General features: G+C 43.6%; 1 protein-coding gene across 1 annotated transcript in view; it reads left to right on the forward strand.

The window, feature by feature from the left end:
* The window catches only part of MAP3K2 (mitogen-activated protein kinase kinase kinase 2), a 97,122-nt gene that overhangs the window by 25,957 nt on the left and 48,007 nt on the right, over positions 1-23,158 (forward strand). The window contains exons 2-5 of the mRNA XM_073634415.1: positions 8,049-8,117; positions 15,348-15,466; positions 16,507-16,547; positions 21,793-21,892. Of these exons, the coding sequence (XP_073490516.1) occupies positions 8,114-8,117; positions 15,348-15,466; positions 16,507-16,547; positions 21,793-21,892 (264 nt within the window). The 5' untranslated portion in view covers positions 8,049-8,113. The remainder of the gene's footprint in view (positions 1-8,048; positions 8,118-15,347; positions 15,467-16,506; positions 16,548-21,792; positions 21,893-23,158) is intronic.

Here is a 23,158-nt window from a genome sequence, read left to right on the forward strand (position 1 = left end):
TTTTTTCCCCACAAATAAAGCTTTCTTTTAGTGGTATTTGATCACCTCTGCGATTTTAATTGCGCTATAAACAAAATAAGAGCGACAATTTCGAAAAAAATGCAAAATTTTTTACATTTTGCTATAATATCCCAAAAATATATAAAACATTTTTTTTCCTCAGTTTAGGCCGAAATGTATTCTTCTACATATTTTTGGTAAAAAAAAATCGCAATAAGCGTATATTGATTGGTTTGCGCAAAAGTTATAGCGTTTACAAAATAGGGGATAGATTTATGGCATTTTTATTAATTTTTTTTTTTAACTAGTAATGGCGTTGATCAGCGATTTTTTTTTTTTTATCGTGACTGCGACATTATGGCGGACACGTCGGACATTTTTTGACACATTTTTGGGACCATTGTCATTTATACAGCGATCAGTGCTATAAAAATGCACTGATTCCTGTGTAAATGACACTGGCAGTGAAGGGGTTAACCACTAGGGGGCGGGGAGGGGTTAAGTCAGTACTGGGAGTGATTCTAACTGTAGGGGGGGATGGGCTAGCTGTGACATGTCACTGATCTCTGCTCCCGATCACAGGGAGCAGAGATCGGTGACACTGTCACTAGGCAGAACGGGGAGCTTCTGTTTACATCAGCATCTCCCCGCTCGTCCACTCCGTGAGGTATCCCCGCGGCGATCGAGTCCGCAGGACCCGCGACCCAAAATCGCGGAGCTCGCGGCAGGTGCGCGCGTGTGCACGGCGGCAAATTCAAAGTAACGTACCGGTACGTTACTTTGTGCAGCCGTGCCATTCTGCCGACGTATATATACAGGAGGCGGTCGGCAAGTGGTTAAAAGTCATTTTAGGCCTGAAGATTACACAAAACCCGCACACATTATATATTTTCTGAAAGCAGACATCCTAGAGAATAAAATTAGTGGTTGTTTCAATTTTTTCATGTCACAATATTACCGCAAAAGTTCAGTAACGCACTAAAGTGAATTTTAGGGCAAACAAATGCAATAAACTACCCAAATTTTTGGTAAAATATAAGAGAGGGGGTTGCACCGAGTAAATACCCAACATGTCAAAACTTACATTTTTGAGCGCCTGTGAAATGGCAACAAACTTCAGTACCCTATATTTTCTATAGGCGACGCTTCAAAAGTTCCCTATAGATATCAGTTTAGCGTTACGGAGGGGGTCTGGTGATAGAATTATTTCTCACTCCAGCATGTGTGGCGATATGTAATGTGTATCGCAATCGACGTTCTCGCGCGTAGGCGTCCCCGACGCATGAGTTTATGGTCGTGCGTATATGTGGGGGTCTCAAAAAAATTGAGTGGGGGGATTTATGTGCTTGGGTGTAACTTGGATTTATGGCTTGTAACTGTAAAAAAAAAAAAAAAAAAAAAGGTGTGTGTGTATGGTGTTGTGTATATATATATATATATATATATATATATATATATATATATATATATATATACATATATATACACACACATACATATACACACACGCACCTTTTTTTTTTTTTTTTTAATATATTATATATATACACACACGCACCTTTTTTATATATACAAAAAAAATATTATGTGTCTCTGTATTTATAAAATGTTATTTTATTTTTTTCCATCACATATGTGATGCTTTTTAGATGACAGGTTCTCTTTAACCACCTCAATACCGGGCACTTTCACCCCCTTCCTGCCCAGGCCATTTTTCAGCTTTCAGTGCTGTCACACTTTGAATGACAATTGCGCGGTTTTTGTTCACAATTTTTTTCCTCAGTTTAGGCCGATATGTATTCTTCTACATATTTTTTGTTAAAAAATCGCAATAAGCGTATATTGATTGGTTTGTGCAAAAGTTATAGCGTCTACAAAATAGAGGATAGATTTATAGCATTTTTAAAAAATTTTTTTTTTACTAGTAATGGTGACGATCTGCGTTTTTTTTTTTTTTTTTTTTTTTTTTATCGTGACTGCGATATTGCGGCGGACATATTGGACACATTTTTGGGACCATTCACGTTTATACAGCGATCTGTGCTATAGAAATGCATTGATTACTGTATAAATGTGACTGGCAGGGAAGGGGTTAACGCTAGGGGGCGATTGAGGGGGTTAATTATGTTTCCTAGGGAGTGTTTCTAACTCTAGGGGGAGGGGACTCACAAGGGGTGGAGACCGATCGATGTTCCTCCTGTATTGAGAACACACCATCGGTCTCCTTTCACCTGACAGGTCCTGCTGTGTTACCAGCAATCGCGGGTGCCCGGCGGACATCACGGGCTTCAGGCACGCGCATCGGGTCCCCAGTAACACAGCGGGGGCGCGCGCGCACCCCCTGGTGGGCCGGGAAGGCGAGGGCGTCGTATGACGCCCTCCCAGAACGAGAGCCACGCCGCCTGACCGTCATATGACAGCCGGCGGGCAGCAAGCGGTTAATGAGACTTCCAGGGTCCAGACCTCTGTGCTTCACTAAATGTATTGCAATGCACATTGGATTTTCATTCCTTCCCGGCTGGGCTAGCCGGGGACACTGATAGGCTGACCTGGAAGTGACGTCATAGAACGTCGCTTTCTGACTTACAGCAAGAAGGGGAGGAGAGCAAACATGCGTCTGCTTTTCTCCCTTCCCTCCTCCCGCCATGTCAGTCCCGTGCCCGCAGGATGGGCAAGCGGAGCCCAGAATACATCGCGGGGCGGGGGGGGGGGTGTGGAACAATTGGACGGAAGCGCAGCCGCCCCAAATGCTTTCACCTGACAGGCAGGAGTGTCAGCCTGTCAGTTTTACACACAATCCCGGTGGCTGCAGCCATTGTGTGTGATACCCCCTGCTGTCAGCTCTGTACTGGACTTGCGGTCCTGGCAGCAAAAGTGTTAAAGGTATCTGATGGGACGCAGTCGCAGTTTGGCCGGTAATCTTCCAAACAGCTCAGTCAGTTTTTTTTTTTTAAATCCACGTGGTGCTCGCAGGGCTAACCACAGCTCAGATTTTGGCTCGATTCAGCAGACGTCTGCCAGACTTTGAGCGATGCATGGCTAGTTTAGAGATATTTGATCCGAAAGGTAAGACTAAATGTAAAACTTGCGGCCTCTATGGAGGCTTGGAACAGGTTTGCAAACCCCTATGGCTTTTTTTTTTTTTCTGGCAAAACAGAAGCATTTACTAACGCAGCAGATTTTTTACTGACAACTTAAAGTGGAGGGCCCCCTAAAAAAAAAAAATTGCATCAAAAATCTTAAAAAAAATGTGAAAAAAAAAATTTAACTTACCTGACACCCTTGTTGCTAGGCAGTCTTTCTAATCTGCCTCTTCCTATTCCGCAATGTGTCCTGCTCCTCGGTGAGCGGCCCCGTTGCCTTCTGGGAACTGTGTGTGTTACCAGAAAACCACGGGGCCAATCAAAGGAGCGCTGCGCCGCTCGCGCGTGCCCAGTAGGAAGCTGGCAGTGAAGCCGCAAGGCTCCACTGCCTGTTTCTCTTAGGTAGGATGGCGGCACCGGCAGCAGATCCGATGGACGGGGGGGTTGACATCGCGGGCTCGCTGGACAGGTAAGTGTCCTTATTAAAAGTCAGCAGCTGCAGTGTTTGTAGCTGCTGACTTTAAAAAAAAAAAAAACAAAAAAAACGGCTGGACCTCCTCTTTAATATATGATGGTAACCCCTATTTACTGCCGTGGATAATGGCAGTATAATAATTTGCACCTGTGGTCAGTAGGAGGAGGAATAGTGCCCCGTCAGTGGGAGGAATAGTGCCCCGTCAGTGGGAGGATTAGTGCCCCGTCAGTGGGAGGATTAGTGCCCCGTCAGTGGGAGGATTAGTGCCCCGTCAGTGGGAGGATTAGTGCCCCGTCAGTGGGAGGATTAGTGCCCCGTCAGTGGGAGGATTAGTGCCCCGTCAGTGGAGGATTAGTGCCCCGTCAGTGGGAGGATTAGTGCCCCGTCAGTGGGAGGATTAGTGCCCCGTCAGTGGGAGGATTAGTGCCCCGTCAGTGGGAGGATTAGTGCCCCGTCAGTGGGAGGATTAGTGCCCCGTCAGTGGGAGGATTAGTGCCCCGTCAGTGGGAGGATTAGTGCCCCGTCAGTGGGAGGATTAGTGCCCCGTCAGTGGGAGGATTAGTGCCCCGTCAGTGGGAGGATTAGTGCCCCCGTCAGTGGGAGGATTAGTGCCCCCGTCAGTGGGAGGATTAGTGCCCCCGTCAGTGGGAGGATTAGTGCCCCCGTCAGTGGGAGGATTAGTGCCCCCGTCAGTGGGAGGATTAGTGCCCCGTCAGTGGGAGGATTAGTGCCCCGTCAGTGGGAGGATTAGTGCCCCGTCAGTGGGAGGATTAGTGCCCCGTCAGTGGGAGGAATAGTGCCCCGTCAGTGGGAGAATAGTGCAGTGCCTATGGAGATTTTTAAGTACTGTTTTGTTGCCATTCCACAAGAGTGTGCATTTTTAAAGTGTGACATGTTGGGTATCTATTTACTCGGCATAACATCAGCTTTTACATCTTAGAATAAAATTGGGGTATATATTTTGTTAATTCATTCAAATTTTTTTTCCCCAAATAATTGTGTTTGACCACTGCGTAAATATCGTGTGACATAAAAAATTGTAACAATCTCCATTTTATTGCCTAGGGTCTCTGCTAAGAAAAAAAAAAGTATAATGTTTATTATACTTCCTGGTTCCCTACTGCACATGCGCGACTCACGCTGCACTATCCCACTGGTCCCTGCTGTGTTCTGGGACCTGTGTGTATTCCAGAAGGCAGCGGGGGGGGGGGGGTGGCGTAGATACCCGCAGGTGGCTTGGGTATCTATGCCAGGAGGTGGGAGCAAAATACCTATATTAGACAGGTATCTGCTCCCCCCCCCTCCCCCCTGAAAGGTGCAAAATGTGACACCGGAGAGGGGGGGAGGAACCATTATTGGGTGGAACTCCGCTTTAATATTTGCAAACAAAATGAAGGCTGTTAGGTTAGTAAAACCGCGATATTGGAACCGATTTTAAATCGTACAGTTTGTAGTGTACATAGATTTGCAAAACAATGGGATAAAGTAGGGCTTGACAAATTTGCTTAGAATCTAGGAGCCAGCAGAAGAAGTTAGGAGCCAGTTATTTAAAATTAGCTGCGCGGCTCCCAGAACTGCGTGTCCGGGACGTCGGGCAATAAGAATTGCTCACGCCTGATGCCAAGCGAAAAAGACAGAAAATTAAAAAAAAACAAAAAGAAATAACTTTTTGTTTTTTTTTAGTTATAAGATTTTGCAAATAAGTTGTTTTTCTCCTTCACTGATGTGCGCACTAAGGTGGCATTGATGGGCAGCACTGACGGGCGGCACTCCTAAGCTTGGCACTCCCCGGCCAAGCTTAGAGAGCTTGGATTCATTGAAGGAGTTTACCAAAAATGTAAATATTGCAGAATATACAGCCTCATGCTACATAACTAAGCTCCATTTCATGCTGAATAAACTCAGTTCTCATTGTAGCTTAAATAGAAAACGTTCTTTAGATAGATTTTTACTCCAAAAGCATTTTATTAAAATAAATGTGATAAAAATTTAAAAAAATCTATTTACAGTTGTGCTCATAAGTTTACATACCCTGGCAGAATTTATGATTTCTTGGCTATTTTTCAGAGAATATGAATGATAAAACAAAAACTTTTCCTTTCACTCATGGTTAGTGTTTGGCTGAAGCCATTTATTATCAATCAACTGTGTTTACTCTTTTTAAATCCATAATGACAACAGAAACTACCCAAATGACCCTGATCAAAAGTTTACATACCCCAGTTCTTAATACCGTGTATTGCCCCCTTTAACATCAATGACAGCTTGAAGTCTTTTGTGGTATTTGTGGATGAGGCTCTTTATCTTCTCAGATGGTAAAGCTGCCCATTCCTCTTGGCAAAAAGCCTCCAGTTCCTGTAAATTCTTGGAATGTCTTCCATGAGCTACACGTTTGAGATCTCCCCAGAGGGGCTCAATGATATTGAGGTCAGTAGACTGAGATGGCCACTCCAGAACCTTCACTTTAGTCTGCTGTCGACTTGGCCTTGTGTTTTGGATCATTGTTATGTTGGAATGTCCAAGTACGTCCCATGCGCAGCTTCCTGGCTGATGAATGCAAATGTTCCTCCAGTATTTTTTGATACCATACTGCATTCATCTTGCCAACAATTGTGACCAAATTTCCTGTGCCTTTGTAGCTCACACATCCCCAAAACATCAGCAATCCACCTCCGTGTTTCACAGTAGGGATGGTGGACCTTTCATCATAGGCCTTGTTGACTCCTCTCCAAATGTAGCGTTTATGGTGTGGCCAAAAGCTCAATTTTAGTCTCATCACTTCAAATGACTTTGTGCCAGAAGGTTTGAGGCTTGTCTCTGTGCTGTCTGGCGTATTGTGAAATGGATACTTTGTGCCAATTTGCGTAGTAATGGCTTTCTTCTGGCGACTCGACCATGCAGCCCATCTTTCTTCAAGTGCCTCCTTATTGTGCATCTTGAAACAGCCACACCACACGTTTCCAGAGAGTCCTGTATTTCACCTGAAGTTATTTGTGGGTTTTTCTTTGCATCCTGAACAATTTTCCTGGCAGTTGTGGCTGAAATTTTAGTTGGTCTACCTGACCGTGGTTTGGTTTCAACAGAACCCCTCATTTTCCACTTCTGGATTAGAGTTTGAACACTGCTGATTGGCATTCTCAATTCCTTGGATATCTTTTTATATCCCTTTCCTGTTCTATACAGTTCAACTACCTTTTCCCGCAGATCCTTTGACAATTCTTTTGCTTTCCTCATGACTCAGAATCCAGAAACGTCAGTGCAGCACTGGATGAAAGATGCAAGGGTCTGTCAGGAGTCCAGAAACTCATTGACCTTTTATACACACACACTAATTACAAGCAAACAGATCACAGGTGAGGATAGTTACCTTTTTAATAGCCATTCAAACCCTTTGTGTCAACTTGTGTGCATGTTATCAGGCCAAAATCACCAGGGTATGTAAACTTTTGATCAGGGTCACTTGATTAGTTATGATTTAAAAAGAGTAAACACAGTTGATTGACAATAAATGGCTTCAGCCAAACACTAACCATGAGTGAAAGAAAAGTGTTTGGGTTATTCATATTCTCTGACAAATGCCCAAGAAATCATAAATTCTTCCAGGGTGTGTAAACTTATGAGCTCAACTGTAAAAAGTAAAATAAAAAAAAAGATCGTTTTATCCACCCTGATCATGCGGTTCTAGCGTTTTTATCAGCGTTTTTGAGCCATAAACTTTTGTAGGAGTTTAGTTTTGCTAAAAAAAACAAAACACTACAAAACTCTTTCTACAGCTAATGCTACTGGCGTTTTTATAATGTCCGGTGTGCATGAGGCCTAATACATCTAAATGGGTGGCAGCGGCAGCAGGTCCGGCAATGTCAGGCTGTACTCCTCTGTATGGCCCCTGTAGAGCTGTGTGCTTGAATCCTAATACTTAGTTGACAGCCGTCGTCTCAAAACCTTCTCAGACAGTAACATGTGGGAATTCCCCGGAGAAGTCTCTTTGCTTTGAATGTTCCAGTATTTAGTGTTTAGTCTGCACATTATGTACTGGTGTATTATTATTATTTTTATACTACAGAAGAGATGCACGGACATATTAAAGCAAGGAACCCGATCTGCTCACAGAGAGAGCTGACCTTACAGCAGACATCATAGCTGTATTATTTTGGATAGAAATCTCAATTTGTTTTGTTTTTTTAATACACGCTTTTTTGTTTTTCCGGGATTTCAAGTCTAACTGGTTTTCACGTCTCCATACTTGGTCTCTTGCATTCTGATCTTGTTTGTGTCTAAAACTGCTCTTCCCCCTTTTGTGGTCCTCAGGGAATATTGCCCAAGAATGTAGGAAACCCTTGCGTTGTATCGTGCACATGGCGGTACGGCGCGGTGTTTACAATTCAATGAAGCTTTTCTTGGACTCAGATATAGGAGGGATAGGCTGCATTTTGCATTGTTTCAAGTTTACCCCAAACCCAAATTAAGATTTGTTCCTTCTGTTCTTCTAGGAGGAGAGACTTCACTGCCCATGGGATCTTCTGCCTGAGATACTGCTACTAAACTGGCTGCCACTATGGGTAAGTCTTCATTTTTGTCTTGTGATAAGCTAATGGTTCTTTGGAGTATTCAATATGTATAGACAGTAGGCAGGTGATGTGGGGGGGGGGGGGGGGGGGGCGGCGGCGGCGGCGAGTGCTGGGAGTTATGGAGATGAGAAGAGATGTTGTTGTGAAATGTAGTATTCTATAAGAAGGTGTTCTGTAGTCCAGTGTGGGAGAATGGGGCAAGGCTGACAGTACTGCTTGGGATTTCTAGGCAGCAGAGGCAGACTTGTCAGTTCACCATAGGAGGTTAGGAGCTCACTGGATTTCTGAAAGATCAGCAGGTATTTTTCCTATACTTGCATCATTTTAACCACTTGTCGAATAACACTGTAGCCAAAGACGGCTACAGTACGGTCATCCAATTCTGGGTGCCTTTTGACTTCCTCCCAGAACTCTGCCCCATCCCCCCCCCCACGTGCCCTTGGGGCGCATATCGGGTGTGCTTTGATCGCTGCCCTCTGGACACAGCTGATCACAGATTGAGGTAAAGGGCCAATCACAGCATCCCTTTCCCATGTGATCAGCTGTGTCCAATCATAGCTCATCACATGTAAACAAATTCTGGTTATCGGCATTTTCTTTCCTCAGCGCTGTCACTGTGTGAGGAAAGGAAAGCTGATAACCGGCTATCCTGTGACAGGGGACAATGGACATTTACACTGATAATCTGGGCACTAATCATCAGTGCCTGGATTATCAGTGCTGCTTCATCAGCGACCTTCAGTGCAGCCTCGTCAGCGCACATCAGTAAAAGAAAGAAAAATTGCATATTATGCAAAATTTTATAACCGAAACGAAGAAAGTTTGTTTTTTGTTTTTTTTCTAAATTTTCTGTCTTTTCTTCTTCCTTAGTTTTTTTTTTTTTGTAATAAAAATCTCTATTTGTCTCAAAAAAAATAAATTTCATATGGGTACAGTGCTGAATGACCGCGCAATTGTCATACAATGTGCGACAGTGCTGAAGCTGAAAATTGGCCTAGGCAGGAAGGGAGTGAATGTGCCCGGTAGGCAAGTGGTTAAAGAAGATTTCCAGATGTGGATATTTTACACTTGGTTACATTGGCCTGGCCTGGACCAATGTAATCATGCTTATATACCATACCTGGCTTCTCCAGTGATCTTGCTGTTTCACGTCCTGTGTTGAACGGCTACCCTGCTTTATTCTGAACACAGGAGGTTGGCCACTTGGCATGGGCGCCATTCAGAGAACGCTTTGCATTTTCAACAAAACACAAGGTGTTCTCTGATTTGGACAAGGTGAACAGGTGATGTCACCGTACTGCCTCTCCACCTCGTCCAATCAGAGAACGCTTTGCCTTTATTCAGAGGTTGCAAAACCATTCTCTGAATGGTACCCATGCCATTTTCTGAATAAAGGCAAAACGTTCTCTGATTGGATGAGGTGGAGAGGCAGTACAGTGACATCTTCTGTTCTCCTTGTCCAATCAGAGAACACCTTGCGTTTTGTTAAAAAATGCAAAGCGTTCTCTGAATGGCGCCCATGCAAAGCAGCAGACCTCCTGAATGCAGAATGCAGCAGGGCAGCCTCTTGGCACAGGACCTGGAATGAAGTGGAGATCCCTGGAGTAGTGGTGTCTGCTTCTTTGATTTCCAGCTTCCAGGGCAATCGGATCAGAGCAATTCTTTTTGGTCCGCGCTGGCACAGAGAATCGCTCTGATCCAACCCTGAAAGCACTGCGGAAAGAAGGGGAAGAGAAGCAGAGATTTCAGATCCCTGCACCAGCTGCATGGGCATTGACAGCCCATCACTCAGAGGTAAATTCGGTGGCAACCCAGGGTGGTGGGGGGAGGGTGTTGGCCCACCCTTTTCATTTTTTTATTTCTCAAAAGGTGTACTTACCCTTTAAGTGATTTTCATCTGTACTGTATGTGTGTGTATATAATAAATAAATATATATGTATATGTATATGTATATGTGTGTGTGTGTGTGTGTGTACACACACACACACTGGGGTCAGAAAGTATTCAGACCCCCTTAAATTTTTCACTCTTTGTTATATTGCATTAATGTACACACAGCACCCCATATTGACAGAAAAACACAGAATTGTTGACATTTTTGCAGATTTATTAAAAAATAAAACCTGAAATATCACATGGTCCTAAGTATTCAGACCCTTTGCTGTGACACTCATATATATATAACTCAGGTGCTGTCCATTTCTTCTGATCATCATTGAGATGGTTCTACACCTTCATTTGAGTCCAGCTGTGTTTGATTATACTGATTGGACTTGATTAGGAAAGCCACACACCTGTCTATATAAGATCTTACAACTCACAGTGCATGTCAGAGCAAATGAGAATCATGAGGTCAAAGGAACTGCCTGAAGAGCTCAGAGACAGAATTGTGGCAAGGCACAGATCTGGCCAAGGTTACAAAATTTCTGCTGCACTTAAGGTTCCTAAGAGCACAGTGGCCTCCATAATCCTTAAATGGAAGACGTTTGGGACGACCAGAACCCTTCCTAGAGCTGGCCGTCCGGCCAAACTGAGCTATCGGGGGAGAAGAGCCTTGGTGAGAGAGGTAAAGAAGAACCCAAAGATCACTGTGGCTGAGCTCCAAGGATGCAGTTGGGAGATGGGAGAAAGTTGTAGAAAGTCAACCATCACTGCAGCCCTCCACCAGTCGGGGCTTTATGGCAGAGTGGCCCTACGGAAGCCTCTCCTCAGTGCAAGACACATGAAAGCCCGTATGGAGTTTGCTAAAAAAAAAACACCTGAAGGACTCCAAGATGGTGAGAAATAAGATTCTCTGGTCTGATGAGACCAAGATAGAACTTTTTGGCCTTAATTCTAAGCGGTATGTGTGGAGAAAACCAGGCACTGCTCATCACCTGTCCAATACAATCCCAACAGTGAAGCATGGTGGTGGCAGCATCATGCTGTGGGGATGTTTTTCAGCTGCAGGGACATGACGACTGGTTGCAATCGAGGGAAAGATGAATGCGGCCAAGTACAGAGATATCCTGGAGGAAAACCTTCTCCAGAGTGCTCAGGACCTCAGACTGGGCCAAAGGTTTACCTTCCAACAATACAATGACCCTAAGCACACAGCTAAAATAATGAAGGAGTGGCTTCACAACAACTCTGTGACTGTTCTTGAATGGCCCAGCCAGAGCCCTGACTTAAACCCAATTGAGCATCTCTGGAGAGACCTAAAAATGGCCGTCCACCAACGTTTACCATCCAACCTGACAGAACTGGAGAGGATCTGCAAGGAGGAATGGCAGAGGATCCCCAAATCCAGGTGTGAAATACTTGTTGCATCTTTCCCAAAAAGACTCATGGCTGTATTAGATCAAAAGGGGCTTCTACTAAATACTGAGCAAAGGGTCTGAATACTTAGGACCATGTGATATTACAGTTTTTCTTTTTTAATAAATCTGCAAAAATGTCAACAATTCTGTGTTTTTCTGTCAATATGGGGTGCTGTGTGTACATTAATGAGGAAAAAAAATGAACTTAAATGATTTTAGCAAATGGCTGCAATATAACAGAGTGAAACATTTAAGGGGGTCTGAATACTTTACGTCCCCACTGTATATTTAACTTGTTCTGCACTTTTGTCATAGCTTTAAACTTTGGATAAGAATTGACATATTCTGCATAGAACGTGGGCGGGTTCTGGTCGGATCACATGATAGCTGACTGCCTGTGCAGTTAAATGCATAAATCTGTAATGAGGATCTTTACAAAGCTCAAAGGATTAGGAGGACACTGTCTTCTCAGTCGCCTCATCCTGAAAAGGCGCCATTGTCTGCGCAGTACAAACATGCCTGAGTATAGATCTTGGTATACAAACACATGATGTCATGTCTCACAGCGAGCATTGTGTGTTGGATAGAGCAGAATCCTGAGTGAAAGAGAGGTGAGGTAACTAAGGTAGCCTCCAAGTTCTCTATTTCACCTGCCGTGGAACTCCGCATCTGCAACAGCAGCTAGGTGGTTTATATATACACTTGAATCCACTGAGCTGCCCTGGATTTGCCCACCTTTCTTGGTTGCATTCATTTGTATATTGGATTATATTATTCAGGGATAACTTTTAAAAGAGAAATTTTGCCTTTTCTTTTTTAAATTTATTTTTTGAAATTTTTCTCTTAATCATACTTGCCTAGGTGGATGCTGCATCTGACTCCCCGCTGGCTCTAACACTGAGAACCGAGTGATCAAAGACCACTGATCGCTCAGTGCCAGCGAAATCCGTACTGGGTGTTTCTTTATGCAATGCAGGTGTTTCGTCAGATTAGGCGACCCGTCAGAATTTGTAACTGAAGTGACGTTACCGTCGCTGCCATCTTGCTACACCCCGCGCTCGTCCTTAGTAAGGATACAGTGAGAAGGTGGCAAGTGGACGTCTTGCACCCACCGGAATCTTGCATTTCACACTTATTTTTAACAGTAAACTGTCCAATCACATGTAAACAAGGAAATGCCGGTTATCGGCATTCCTCTCCTGACCGCGAGAGGAGAGCCGATCGGTGGCATTTCCTCACAGGGAAGATCTGCAGAGATAATCCGGGCACTGATTATCAGTGCAGCCCAAACAGTGCGGGGCAATGATGCTACTCAGTGCCCGCCCATTAGTGCAGCCTCATCAGCGCCCATCAGTGCAGGAGAAAAATTACTTATTTACACAATTTTTTAGTACAGAAGCCAAGAAAAACATTTTTTTTCCCAAAAAATTTCTGTCTTTTTTTTTGTTTTGTTTTTTTTTTGTTTTTGTTTTGTTTTTTTTTTGTTTTTTTTTTAGCAAAAAGCCCCAATGGTTAAATACCACCAAAAGAAAGATCTGTCTCAAAAAAAAAGATTAAAATGTAGCCTGGGTACAATGTTTCATGACCGCGCAATTGTCATTCAAAGTAGTGCGACAGCGATGAAAGTTGAAAATTGGCCTGGGCCGGAAGGGGGTAAAAGTGCCCAGTAGTGAAGTGGCTAATGAGCTAGATGATGCTGGACATCCTCCAGCCAGGAAATGAAGCACGTTCTGTCTGGCTTTCTGCAACTTCTAATGCACATTGTGAGAAACTGACAGTGTCTGGTACAGGAGAGGAGCCTGTAGGACTGCAAAATTCGAAGGAAAGGCTGGAATTCAGCATTGTAGATAACGGGTATAAAAGGTTACTTCACCTTTTCTTTCTCTCTGTATTGAGGATTGCCATTCCTAGACCCACTTTTTGTAGGGCATTTTTTTTTTTTTGTATCAATGTAAACATTTGTTTACATTCAATTTGTCTGTGTGCCTTGGGACTGAGAACTCAGAGAATAGCAAATAAAGCCATCCTATTGACGTAATTGTTTTGATTCAATGGAGTTGAATTAAATCTTTTGCCCACCACATAACACACATGCAGCAGGAAAAACGTGGGCCTTAACGCCCACGTGCCGCACATGTGCATCGCATGGCTGACGTCTCTTTGCTCAGAGTGCACTTACTGCTCGCTCTCAGCACAGACTGAACTGTCAAAGGCCACTCTCAGTCCAGTCTAACTATTAGTAGCTGGCAGGATCGGGCTGCTGATCATGTGACCACTGTGGCAGCCAATCACAGTGGTCACATGATCACTGATCTTTCCTGCCCCCTGGGCATTTAGAACTTTTTAAAGGGACGCTAGGGCAAAGGGTGGGCAAGGTTTAAAGGAATATAGACAAAGGGGAAAGTATAACTATAGGCAAAACTTTTTTTTTTTTCATTTTACAAATAGGGGTTATAACCCGTCTGATTTTATTGTTTTTTTTTTTTTTCCCCCGCCATCTGTGTCCCATTTGAGAGCTTTCTCTTCACTTCCTGTCCCATAACCAAACATGAACTGAGAGTAAAACCCTACTAATTAAGGAGATTCCTTGGCGACCCCCAGGTCACCAGAACTAGTGTCCCCATTGGAAGATTTCGCCTCTATTACGGCAAAAGAAAAAACAGGGGGACTTTCGAACTTTGTAGGCACAGTAACATCAAGTATTTATATCAAAAGATAATTTATTGAGAAAACATATACATAGAATATTGGTTAAAATCTATCTACTTAATATTTTGTTGTATTTTTGTGGTTTTTAACCAATATTCTATGTATATGTTTTCTCAATAAATTATCTTTTGATATAAATACTTGATGTTACTGTGCCTACAAAGTCCCCCTGTTTTAGGACGTGGCACACTTATACCTAAACATGCATCCACAGTACCACTCTGTGCCATGATACTTCCCTTGTTGTATTCCCCTCTATTACTTTTCTGGGGAGAACCTAAAATTTGGGATTTTCTCTTACTTTCAATGATGAGGGTAACCAGGACAAAAAAACAAAAAGTTTTTTTTACCTTTTTGGTTCTACTCCAATCATGTAAATAGTCACTACTGCTTTAGTAAATCAACCCCAACGTGTTACGTCCCAGGAGTCATAAATGACCATGTCATGTGGTCCTTGGAGAGTCAAAAGACTGTCGCTGTTCATTCCATTTTCCGCAGTTGTCTCTCCTGTAATATGTAATTTGGGGATGGGCAAGACTAAAATTATGCTTGAGGTGTTTTCTCCTGGCAGTCTGTGATCTCCACTGATTACACTAATGCAGTGCAGTGTATAAAACCTAATTTATGGCAGTAAACATTGCATTGTTTTAAATTTGGGTCTATCTACAGTCTGCCTTGTATTGCCAACTATAGTATATAGCAAGTCTCCCCGACCATCACTGAGAACAGGAAAGGCATCAGGGTTCCCTGTTTGCTTTACACATTTTGCTGCCTTGTATTATAAGGGATGAAGGAAAAGGCAGGACTTGTGCAGAGGGCTGCGTTCTTTCTGCAGGATTTGATTTGTTGTGGAAAACAATTCAGCTGTAGTTATATGCTGTTCATATGCTCTTCTGCATCTCCAACGCAGCTTGAATGAGGCCTAATAGTAATGCATGGTGTTGACATACTGCCACTCCAAGCCCCTGCGTGGGCAGTTTGGATGCTTTTTTTGTTATTCTTTTAAAAATTAAATAAAATATTTGTATCAGGAGTTGTAAAACCTGCAAATTTTGAATACTACTCTTAAGATAACCAATATGTAATATTGAAATGGGCCAGAAAGATAGATTTGCTGCTGTCATTTTGCAGTTAGAGATGTGATATTCCTGCATTTTCTGCAGACCTTGGTGTGTGCTGCGTCTGACTCTCTACCATCCCTTCATTTCACAGATGAGCAGCAGGCCCTGGATTCTATCATGCAGGATCTGGTTGTCTTGCACAAAGCCAGCAGACCTGCCCTGTGTCTGCATGAATCCGGCAGCTCTAAATCCACCTCACCCAAGAAACAGGTAAGTCGCACGTCAGTCTCACCCGTGTGTAAAATCAAAATTCACTTCCACCATCATTTTGATTTCTCGTTCAGATTATTAAGGGAAGGGGCAATAAGCTGGATATATACTTCTGAGTGTGTCCTCACGCCTGTTAAATCCATTCCCATTACGCTGTCCTTCCCACTCCCCCCCCACCCCCCTTTTTTTTTGTTTTTTTTATGGCTGAGGAAATATTAATTCCTCGATTGTTAATTTTTTTGATCAATCAAAAATCTATTGACCAGTACTCGCCTCTCCGCCGGCTTCCGGGTCTTCAGGGAGTTCCGTCGGCGATCCGGTGACGTTACAAACTTCGACATCACGGACTCCTCCCCTCTTCCCCAAGTGCCTCCGTCTGCTAACGAAGGGAAGGGGGGAGGAGTCCGGTGACGTCGATGTCTGTGATGTCACTGGACAGCCTGGACAGTGATGGTAAATATGGATGTGGTTAACTGGGATCATTCAGTGAGCTAAGTGTAGGCAAATTTGATAACCAAATTTGACAGTCAATATACTAGATAAGTTCTATAATTAAAGTTAAACTAACATTTCTACGTTTTTCTTTAAGTTTAATAAAAAAAATTACTTCAGTGCTACAGTTTAAATGTAAAACGTATTTGTGTGAAGTTAAGTCATGGACTGTAGAAACTAACTAGTGTCGGGTGATTGTATATATTGTATACCACATTTATCACTGACTAATGCAGAGTTGCAATGCAAGGAGATCAGCTAAAAGTAGTTGGACCTGTATGTGCATTATGATTAATCAAAATTAGTCGATTAATCGATTAAAAAAAATCGATAAATCGAACACGAAAATTTTAATCAGTAACAGCCCTAGTGTTTTTTTTTTTTTTTTTTTTTGCTCCCCCCTCTCTCTTCCACTCCCTCTCGGTCTCCCCATCCCTGCCTCTTTTTGTTTCTTCCTTTTTTCCCTCCTCCTGGCTCTCTTGTATTGTATTGCTCTCTTGTATTGCTTTTGCATTGCCTGTGTTAAATTTTACTTTTTCCATTTGCAGAATGACGTCCGTGTTAAATTTGAACATCGTGGAGAGAAAAGGTAAGATGAGAATGAGTTAAGCTGTAAAATATCATTTGCTTATGAGCAAGGGATCCAACTCGTCCTGGCTGACCGTTGTTTGTGCAGTCAGGGGTACTTAAAGGGGTTGTAAACCCTCAAGGTTTTTCACCTTAATGCATTCTATGCATTAAAATGAAAAACCTCTTGCAGCCCCCCGTTTAACCTGAACTGGTTCTTTCCCGCGACGTGGACGAGCACACCATCTCCAGGCGGTGTCTCGGGTCTTGATTGGATAGATTGATAGCAGCGCAGCCATTGGCTCCGGCTGCTGTCAGTCAAATCCAATGACGTAGCAGCCGGGGGGCGGGGCTGAGTCCTGCTGTCTCTGTCAATAGACGCAGCTGCAGGACATGGGAGCACACCCGCACGGGTGTCCCGCTTCTTCGACGGGGCACTCGAGAAGAGGGGGAGCCATGAGTGCCACTTGGGGACCCCAGAAGAGGATGATTGGGGCCCATCTGTGCAATACCAACTGCACAGTGGAGGTAAGTATGACATGTTTGTTGTTTTTTAAAAAAAAAAAAAAAAACCCTGAAGCTTTAGTGTCCCCTTTTTAAAGGATAAGTTCACCTTTTAAAAAAAAAAAAAAAAAGATAAATGCACATTTTTTCAGGTAAAAAAAAGTGCGCTTTTAGAGAATCCCCAGCTTGCTGTCACAAGAAAGGGGGAGGTTGCAGATGCTTTAATCGGTTTTGGGTAGAGCAACCAGTTGGGTTTCATGCTTCAATGTTCTAGAGAGAACGGAACCTAAAACCATATTGGTTCCTGTGGGCAGAGTGCCTGTTAACTTATTTTTCATGAAACAACGTCAATTTGCAGTGAATAATTTAAAGTGATTTGTAAACCTAGGATTATTATTTTTTTTAAATAACAAACATGTCATACTTGCCTGCTCTGTGTGATGGTTTTTCACAGAGCAGCCCTGATCCTCCTTTTCTCGGGTCCCCTGCTGATTCTCCTGGCTCCAAACCCCTCCACCCCGCCGAGTGCCCCCAATAACAAGCTGCTTGCTATAGGGGAACCCTTGCATGCTCGCTACCGAGACCTTCTCTGTGTGTCCATTGACTGCTCGGCATGCCCCCCTCTCTCTTTAGTGTCTGTGATTGACAGCAGGTGGAGCCTCTGTCTCTAAACCAATGAGGAGAGAGAGAGAGAGAGACACTGCTCTCTCTCTCTGGCTCAGGTAAGTATGGGTGGGGACAGGGGATAGAGCAGACCACACAAGGTTTTTGGTACCTAAATTATAGAATGCATTAAAGCTGTTGTATACCGCTGGCCGTTTTTTTTTTTTTTTGTTTTTTTCTTCCTGCAAGGTAAAGTCATAATGTGCTAGTATGCACACGAAGCTGTTCCAGCGTGGCGATGTCAGCGGCGCTGCAGCCACTTCCGGATTCATGGGCTCTGGCTCTGACTGGCTGGAGCCGTGATGACGTCACTCCCGTGCATGCATGCGGGAGCCGCCATTCATGGCACAGGGCTTGGAAGGAACAGCACTAGTGGCCATTCCTTCAGTGCCCATGTGCCAGTGATGTTACTGGCTGCATGTAATGTAAATGTCTCCTAAACGGTGCATGTTTAATAGATGTTTTTCATTACCTAATAGGTAAGCCTTATTATAGGCTTGACTTTAGGTACATTTCAGAGGAAGTTTACTTCCTATTTTAGACCCGTTTCACACTGGAGCATTTTGCAGGCGCTATAGCGTTAAAAATAGCACCTGCAAACCGCCCTAAAACCGCCGCTCCATTCACTCCAGTGTGAAAGCCTGAGGGCTTTCGCGCTGGAGCGGTGCGCTGGCATGGCATCAGAAAAAGTCCTGCCAGCAGCTTCTTTGGAGCAGTGAACTCACCGCTCCTCCCCCGCTGCTCCCCATTGAAATCAATGGGGCAGTAATATGATACCGCCGGCAAAACGCCGCTCCGGCAGCCACTTAACCACTTTTTGGGTGCTAGCGGAGGGGGGGGGGGTTAAAACTGCCTCTCTAGCAGCCGAATAGCGCAGCTAAAACGGCACTAAAAAAAGGGCCGCTTTGCCGCTGGTGGTGGCACAGTGTGAAGGGGGTCTTAAGGTAAAAAAACCTTCCAGCTTTAAAACCACTTCAACAGGATTTCGTGTCTAATGCCATGTACACATGACCGGACTTTTTGTCGTACTCAACTCCGAAGGACTTTACGACGGAGTTCCGCCGAAACTGACTTGCCTACACACGATCACACCAAAGTCCGACTGATTCGAACGTGATGACATACGACCGGACTAGAATAAGCAAGCTCATAGCCAGTATCCAATGGCCGCCCTTGCATCGTTTTTGGTCCGTCAGACTAGCATACAAACAAACGGATTTTTCGATAGGATTCGAGTCCGTCGGAAAGATTTCAAACATGTTCTATTGCTAAAGTCCGTCAGATTTTTCAACAGAAAAGGCCTGATGAAGCCCACACACGATCGGAATGTCCGACGGATTTGTTCCGTCGGACCTTTGATGCCAAAAAGTCCGGTCGTGTGTACACGGCATTAGAGTTTAAAAGATGCCTTGCTATTGCAATTGGGGAGGGGGAAACCAGTTGCAGCGAACAGCAGTGAAGGGGAATGGGTGATGTATTCCTGCACTGGTTCTTATCAGCGTTAGTCCCTGTACATTTCCAGCTCCCTCACATTCCAAGACAGAGAAAACAAGTGCCTGGTATGAGCTGTGATTACACTCCTGTCCCATGGGACCAAAGGTCATTTCATATCTCACATTGTGTTCCCTCACAGAGCCATTAATGCTTTCTAGATACTTTAGTTAGTCAACAAATGGGAAGATCGATCTATTAATCATGGGCAAGTTGTATTAAAAAAAACACACATTGGTCACCATCTATATACATTTAGCCCCATATTCAGTAAAAAAAAAAAAGGCAAGGACATTCCTTTTTTTAGGTTCTTTTAGTGGCAGTCATGTGACCACCGAGCCCCTCTCTTCTTTCACCAGTTAAAGTGGTTGTAAGCCTGAAGCTTGAAGGTGTTTTACCACCTTGTATTCTATGCTTGAAGGTTAAAAAAAAAAAACAAACCTTCAGTTTGCAGCTCCCCCTAATACCTGAGACCATTCCAGCGATGCTGCTGTTCCGACTCTCTGCCTCCTCATTGACTCAGAGACAGCAGTGGGAGCCATTGGCTCCTGCTGCTGTCAATCACAGCCACTGAGCAGGGAGTGAGGTGAGGCCTATCCCCATTCTGTGTGTCCTGTGGACACACACAGTGAGGCTCAGGAGCGAGCACACATGAGTGCCCCTATAGCAAGCGGCTTGCTATGGGGGCCCTCAGCAACCGGGAGGAGCCCAGAGTGCCGGCAGGGAACCCAAGAAGAGGATGAACGGGGCTGCTTTGCACAAAAACCTTGCACAGAGCAGGTAAGTATGACATGTTTGTTATTAAAGTAAAAAAAAAAAAAAAGCCTTTAGTATTGCTTTAAAGGGGTGGACAGACTGCAGATGACCCCTTTTGCTTCCACTGACATCACAGGTCCCAGGAGAGCTTTAACACCATTGAATCTACAGACCTAGGTGATGTAGGCGGAGCTCTATGTCCACAGAGATCTGTGAACGAATAAACTACAAGTCCTGTCTGCCACTGCATTGAGTTATCAATGGACTTCAGGAGCAGTAATCTGCACACTCGTAGTCCATTTACACTTCCTCCAGGTTTCACCTGAAAGCCCATATAGAGGTAGACAGTGGAGGAGATTTCCTAAAACGTGTGCACACAAGAGTCTGGTGCAGCTGTGCATAGTAACCAATCGGCTATTAGATTTTATTGGCATAGCTTAATTGAACAAGCTGAAGTTAGAAGCCGATTGGTTAGTATGCACAGCTGCACCGGATTCAGAGTGCCCCATGTTTAGTAAATCTCCCCCTACATAGTCTGTAGGCAGGGATGTGCAGGAGCCGCTTTTGCTTAGACTGGGGCATGGTAGTTACATTTTAAATATGGGAGGTACAGGCACGCTCCTGTAACTCCATGAGCCCAGATATGCAACAGTATGGATCTACTTCAGTAACTTGGCATGATTCTATTAAAACTGGGACGAAAGAGGACTGTCAGGATCACCAGGTATTGCTGAGCAAAAGAAGAAATAAAAACCATTTATATTTACCAAAGACTTTGTGAAAACAATCAAACTGTATAATTGTTGCGGTATCATACATTTTTAAAGTGATTGTAAAGTTTTTTTTTTTTTTTTTTTAGTTAAAAATAACAAACATGTCATTCTTACCTGCTCTGTGTAATGGTTTTGCACAGAGCAGCCCCGATCCTCCTCTTCTTGGGTCCCTCTTTGGTGCTCCTGGCCCCTCCCTCCTGTTGAGTGCTAGAAGCTTGCTATGGGGGCACCCGAGCCGAGTCACAGCTCCCCGTGTCCATTGAGAAACGGAGATGTGGCCTGGCCCCGCCCCCTTTCCTTCCTCATTGGCCGGCTGACTTTGACAGCAGCAGGAGCCAATGGCCCTTCGCTGCTGTCTCAGCCAATGAGGAGGGCAGCTGAGAAACTCCAGCAACATCGCTGGATCTAGATGGGGCTCAGGTAAGTATTAGGGGGGCTGCTGCACACAAGGTTTTTTTTTTTTTTTTTTTTTTTTTTTTTTATCCTAATGCATATAATGCATTTTAACTTTCACCCTCCTGCCCGCTGACCTTCCTTTTGCTGTCTCGTCCGCCTGGTCCAGCTACCAGGAGCAAAGACAGGGAGCCTTGTGCAAGTTATAACTTGTTACTTCGATCTGTGGAATGTCTCTCTATCCCCCTGGACACAAATGGGAAGCATCTGGTATTTCTCCTCACTGCCATTGGCATGGGGAATGAAGGGAAAGGGAGTTTGTCGCTTGGCAAGACAACGGTTAAGTGTTGCTTTGACCCCAATGGGCAAATAACAGGTTCATTTTAAGCTTTAAGCATTCGTTAGAGGTGTGTTTTTTTTTTTTTTTTTTTTTTTTTTTTAATCTGAAAACAGTTGCCTTCCTTATAGTCTGTGTTCTGTCATCTCTAGATGTATTTATTACAGCGGTTTTTCTTTTAGCTTATGAATCGTTATTGAATTATTCTTTTCCGCAACCCAGTGACTCATTCTGCATGTCATAGTCGTTGTTTTACCTTTCCCAGTTATTGACCTTTTTGATGTAGAATAAAGCGCATTTTAATGTCTGAGATAAACCAGGCCTAATGCGATCACTTGATGTCTTTCCAGGATCCTGCAATTTCCCCGGCCGGTTCTGCTGGAAGACCTTTTCACTAAGGCCAAAGTGGCCTTCGGGCAGTGCATGGATCTCCATTACAGTAATAACGAGGTAAATGCATTTATGATTGCCTTACAAAAATGGTTGAGCTTCTTTTCCATTCTTCCTAGAAGAAGTAAGAAAGGAGCCCACTGCTGTTTTGTCAGCACAGTGTAGCGGTTTAATTTATGCAGTGTTAGTTTTCAGCAGCGGGAGATAAGTGTGATTTACAGTGTGAGCACCCATGTTCTCCACCTATACTGTACTTAACATTTAACCCCATCCGTACCCTTCCCCTAACCTTTAGTAAGGCACATTCCCAATATTCAGAAGTACTGGGTATTCTTTTTTTGCTCCCAGTAGGTGTGGCGGGGAGGAAAGGGGAATATATGCTGCTTGGGGAGGGCAGCGATTGTAGTAAGATTGGACAGGGGCAGCAGACATCGGTATCCTGAAACACCTGTAAATGTCAGGTGCTGAAGATTGTACAGGTAGGTGTAGCAAGAGACTTTTGTAGCAAGAGACTTTTCCACATACTGTTCTCGGGACTGGTAAGTATTATTGTACTGTTTTTAAAGACTTTTTTTGTTTTATTTTTTTATTTTTCAAAACTTGCTTAACAGCTTCAGGCCCCGGAAGGTTTACCCACTTAATGACCAGGCCATTGTTTGCGATACGGCACTGCGTTACTTTAACTGACAATCGTGTGGTCGTGCGACACTGTACCCAAATAAAATTTATGTCCTCCCCCCCACACACACAAATAGAGCTTTCTTTTGATGGGATTTGATCACCTCTGCGGTTTTAATCTTTTGCTTTATAAACTAAAAAAGACCGATAATTTTGAAAAAAAAAACAAAACATTTTTTTACTTTCTGCTATAAAACACATCCAATAATTTTTTTTTTTTTTAAATAATTCAATTTCTTAATCAGTTTTGGCCAATATGTATTCTGCTACATATTTTTGGTAAAAAAAAAAAAAAAAAAAAAAATCCCAATAAGCGTTTATTGATATATTGGTTTGCGCAAAAGTTATCGCATTTAATAACTATGGGATAGACTTATGGACTTTTTTTGTTGTTGTTTTTACTAGTAATGGCAGCAATCGGTGATTTTTAGCGGAACATTTGAAATTGCGGCAGATAAATCTGACACTAAGTGACACTTTTTGGGGACCAGTGACACCAATACCGTGATCCCAAACTATGGAATATTTTTATGGCATTTTTAGTTCCTTATTTATTTTTTTACTAGTAATAGCGGCGATCGTCGATTTTTAGTGAGATTGCGGCAGACAAATCGAACACCAAACTGACACTTTTTTGGGAACCAGTGA

This window comes from Aquarana catesbeiana, linkage group LG06 (assembly GCF_042186555.1).
Source record: "Aquarana catesbeiana isolate 2022-GZ linkage group LG06, ASM4218655v1, whole genome shotgun sequence".
Taxonomy (NCBI): Eukaryota; Metazoa; Chordata; class Amphibia; order Anura; family Ranidae; genus Aquarana; species Aquarana catesbeiana.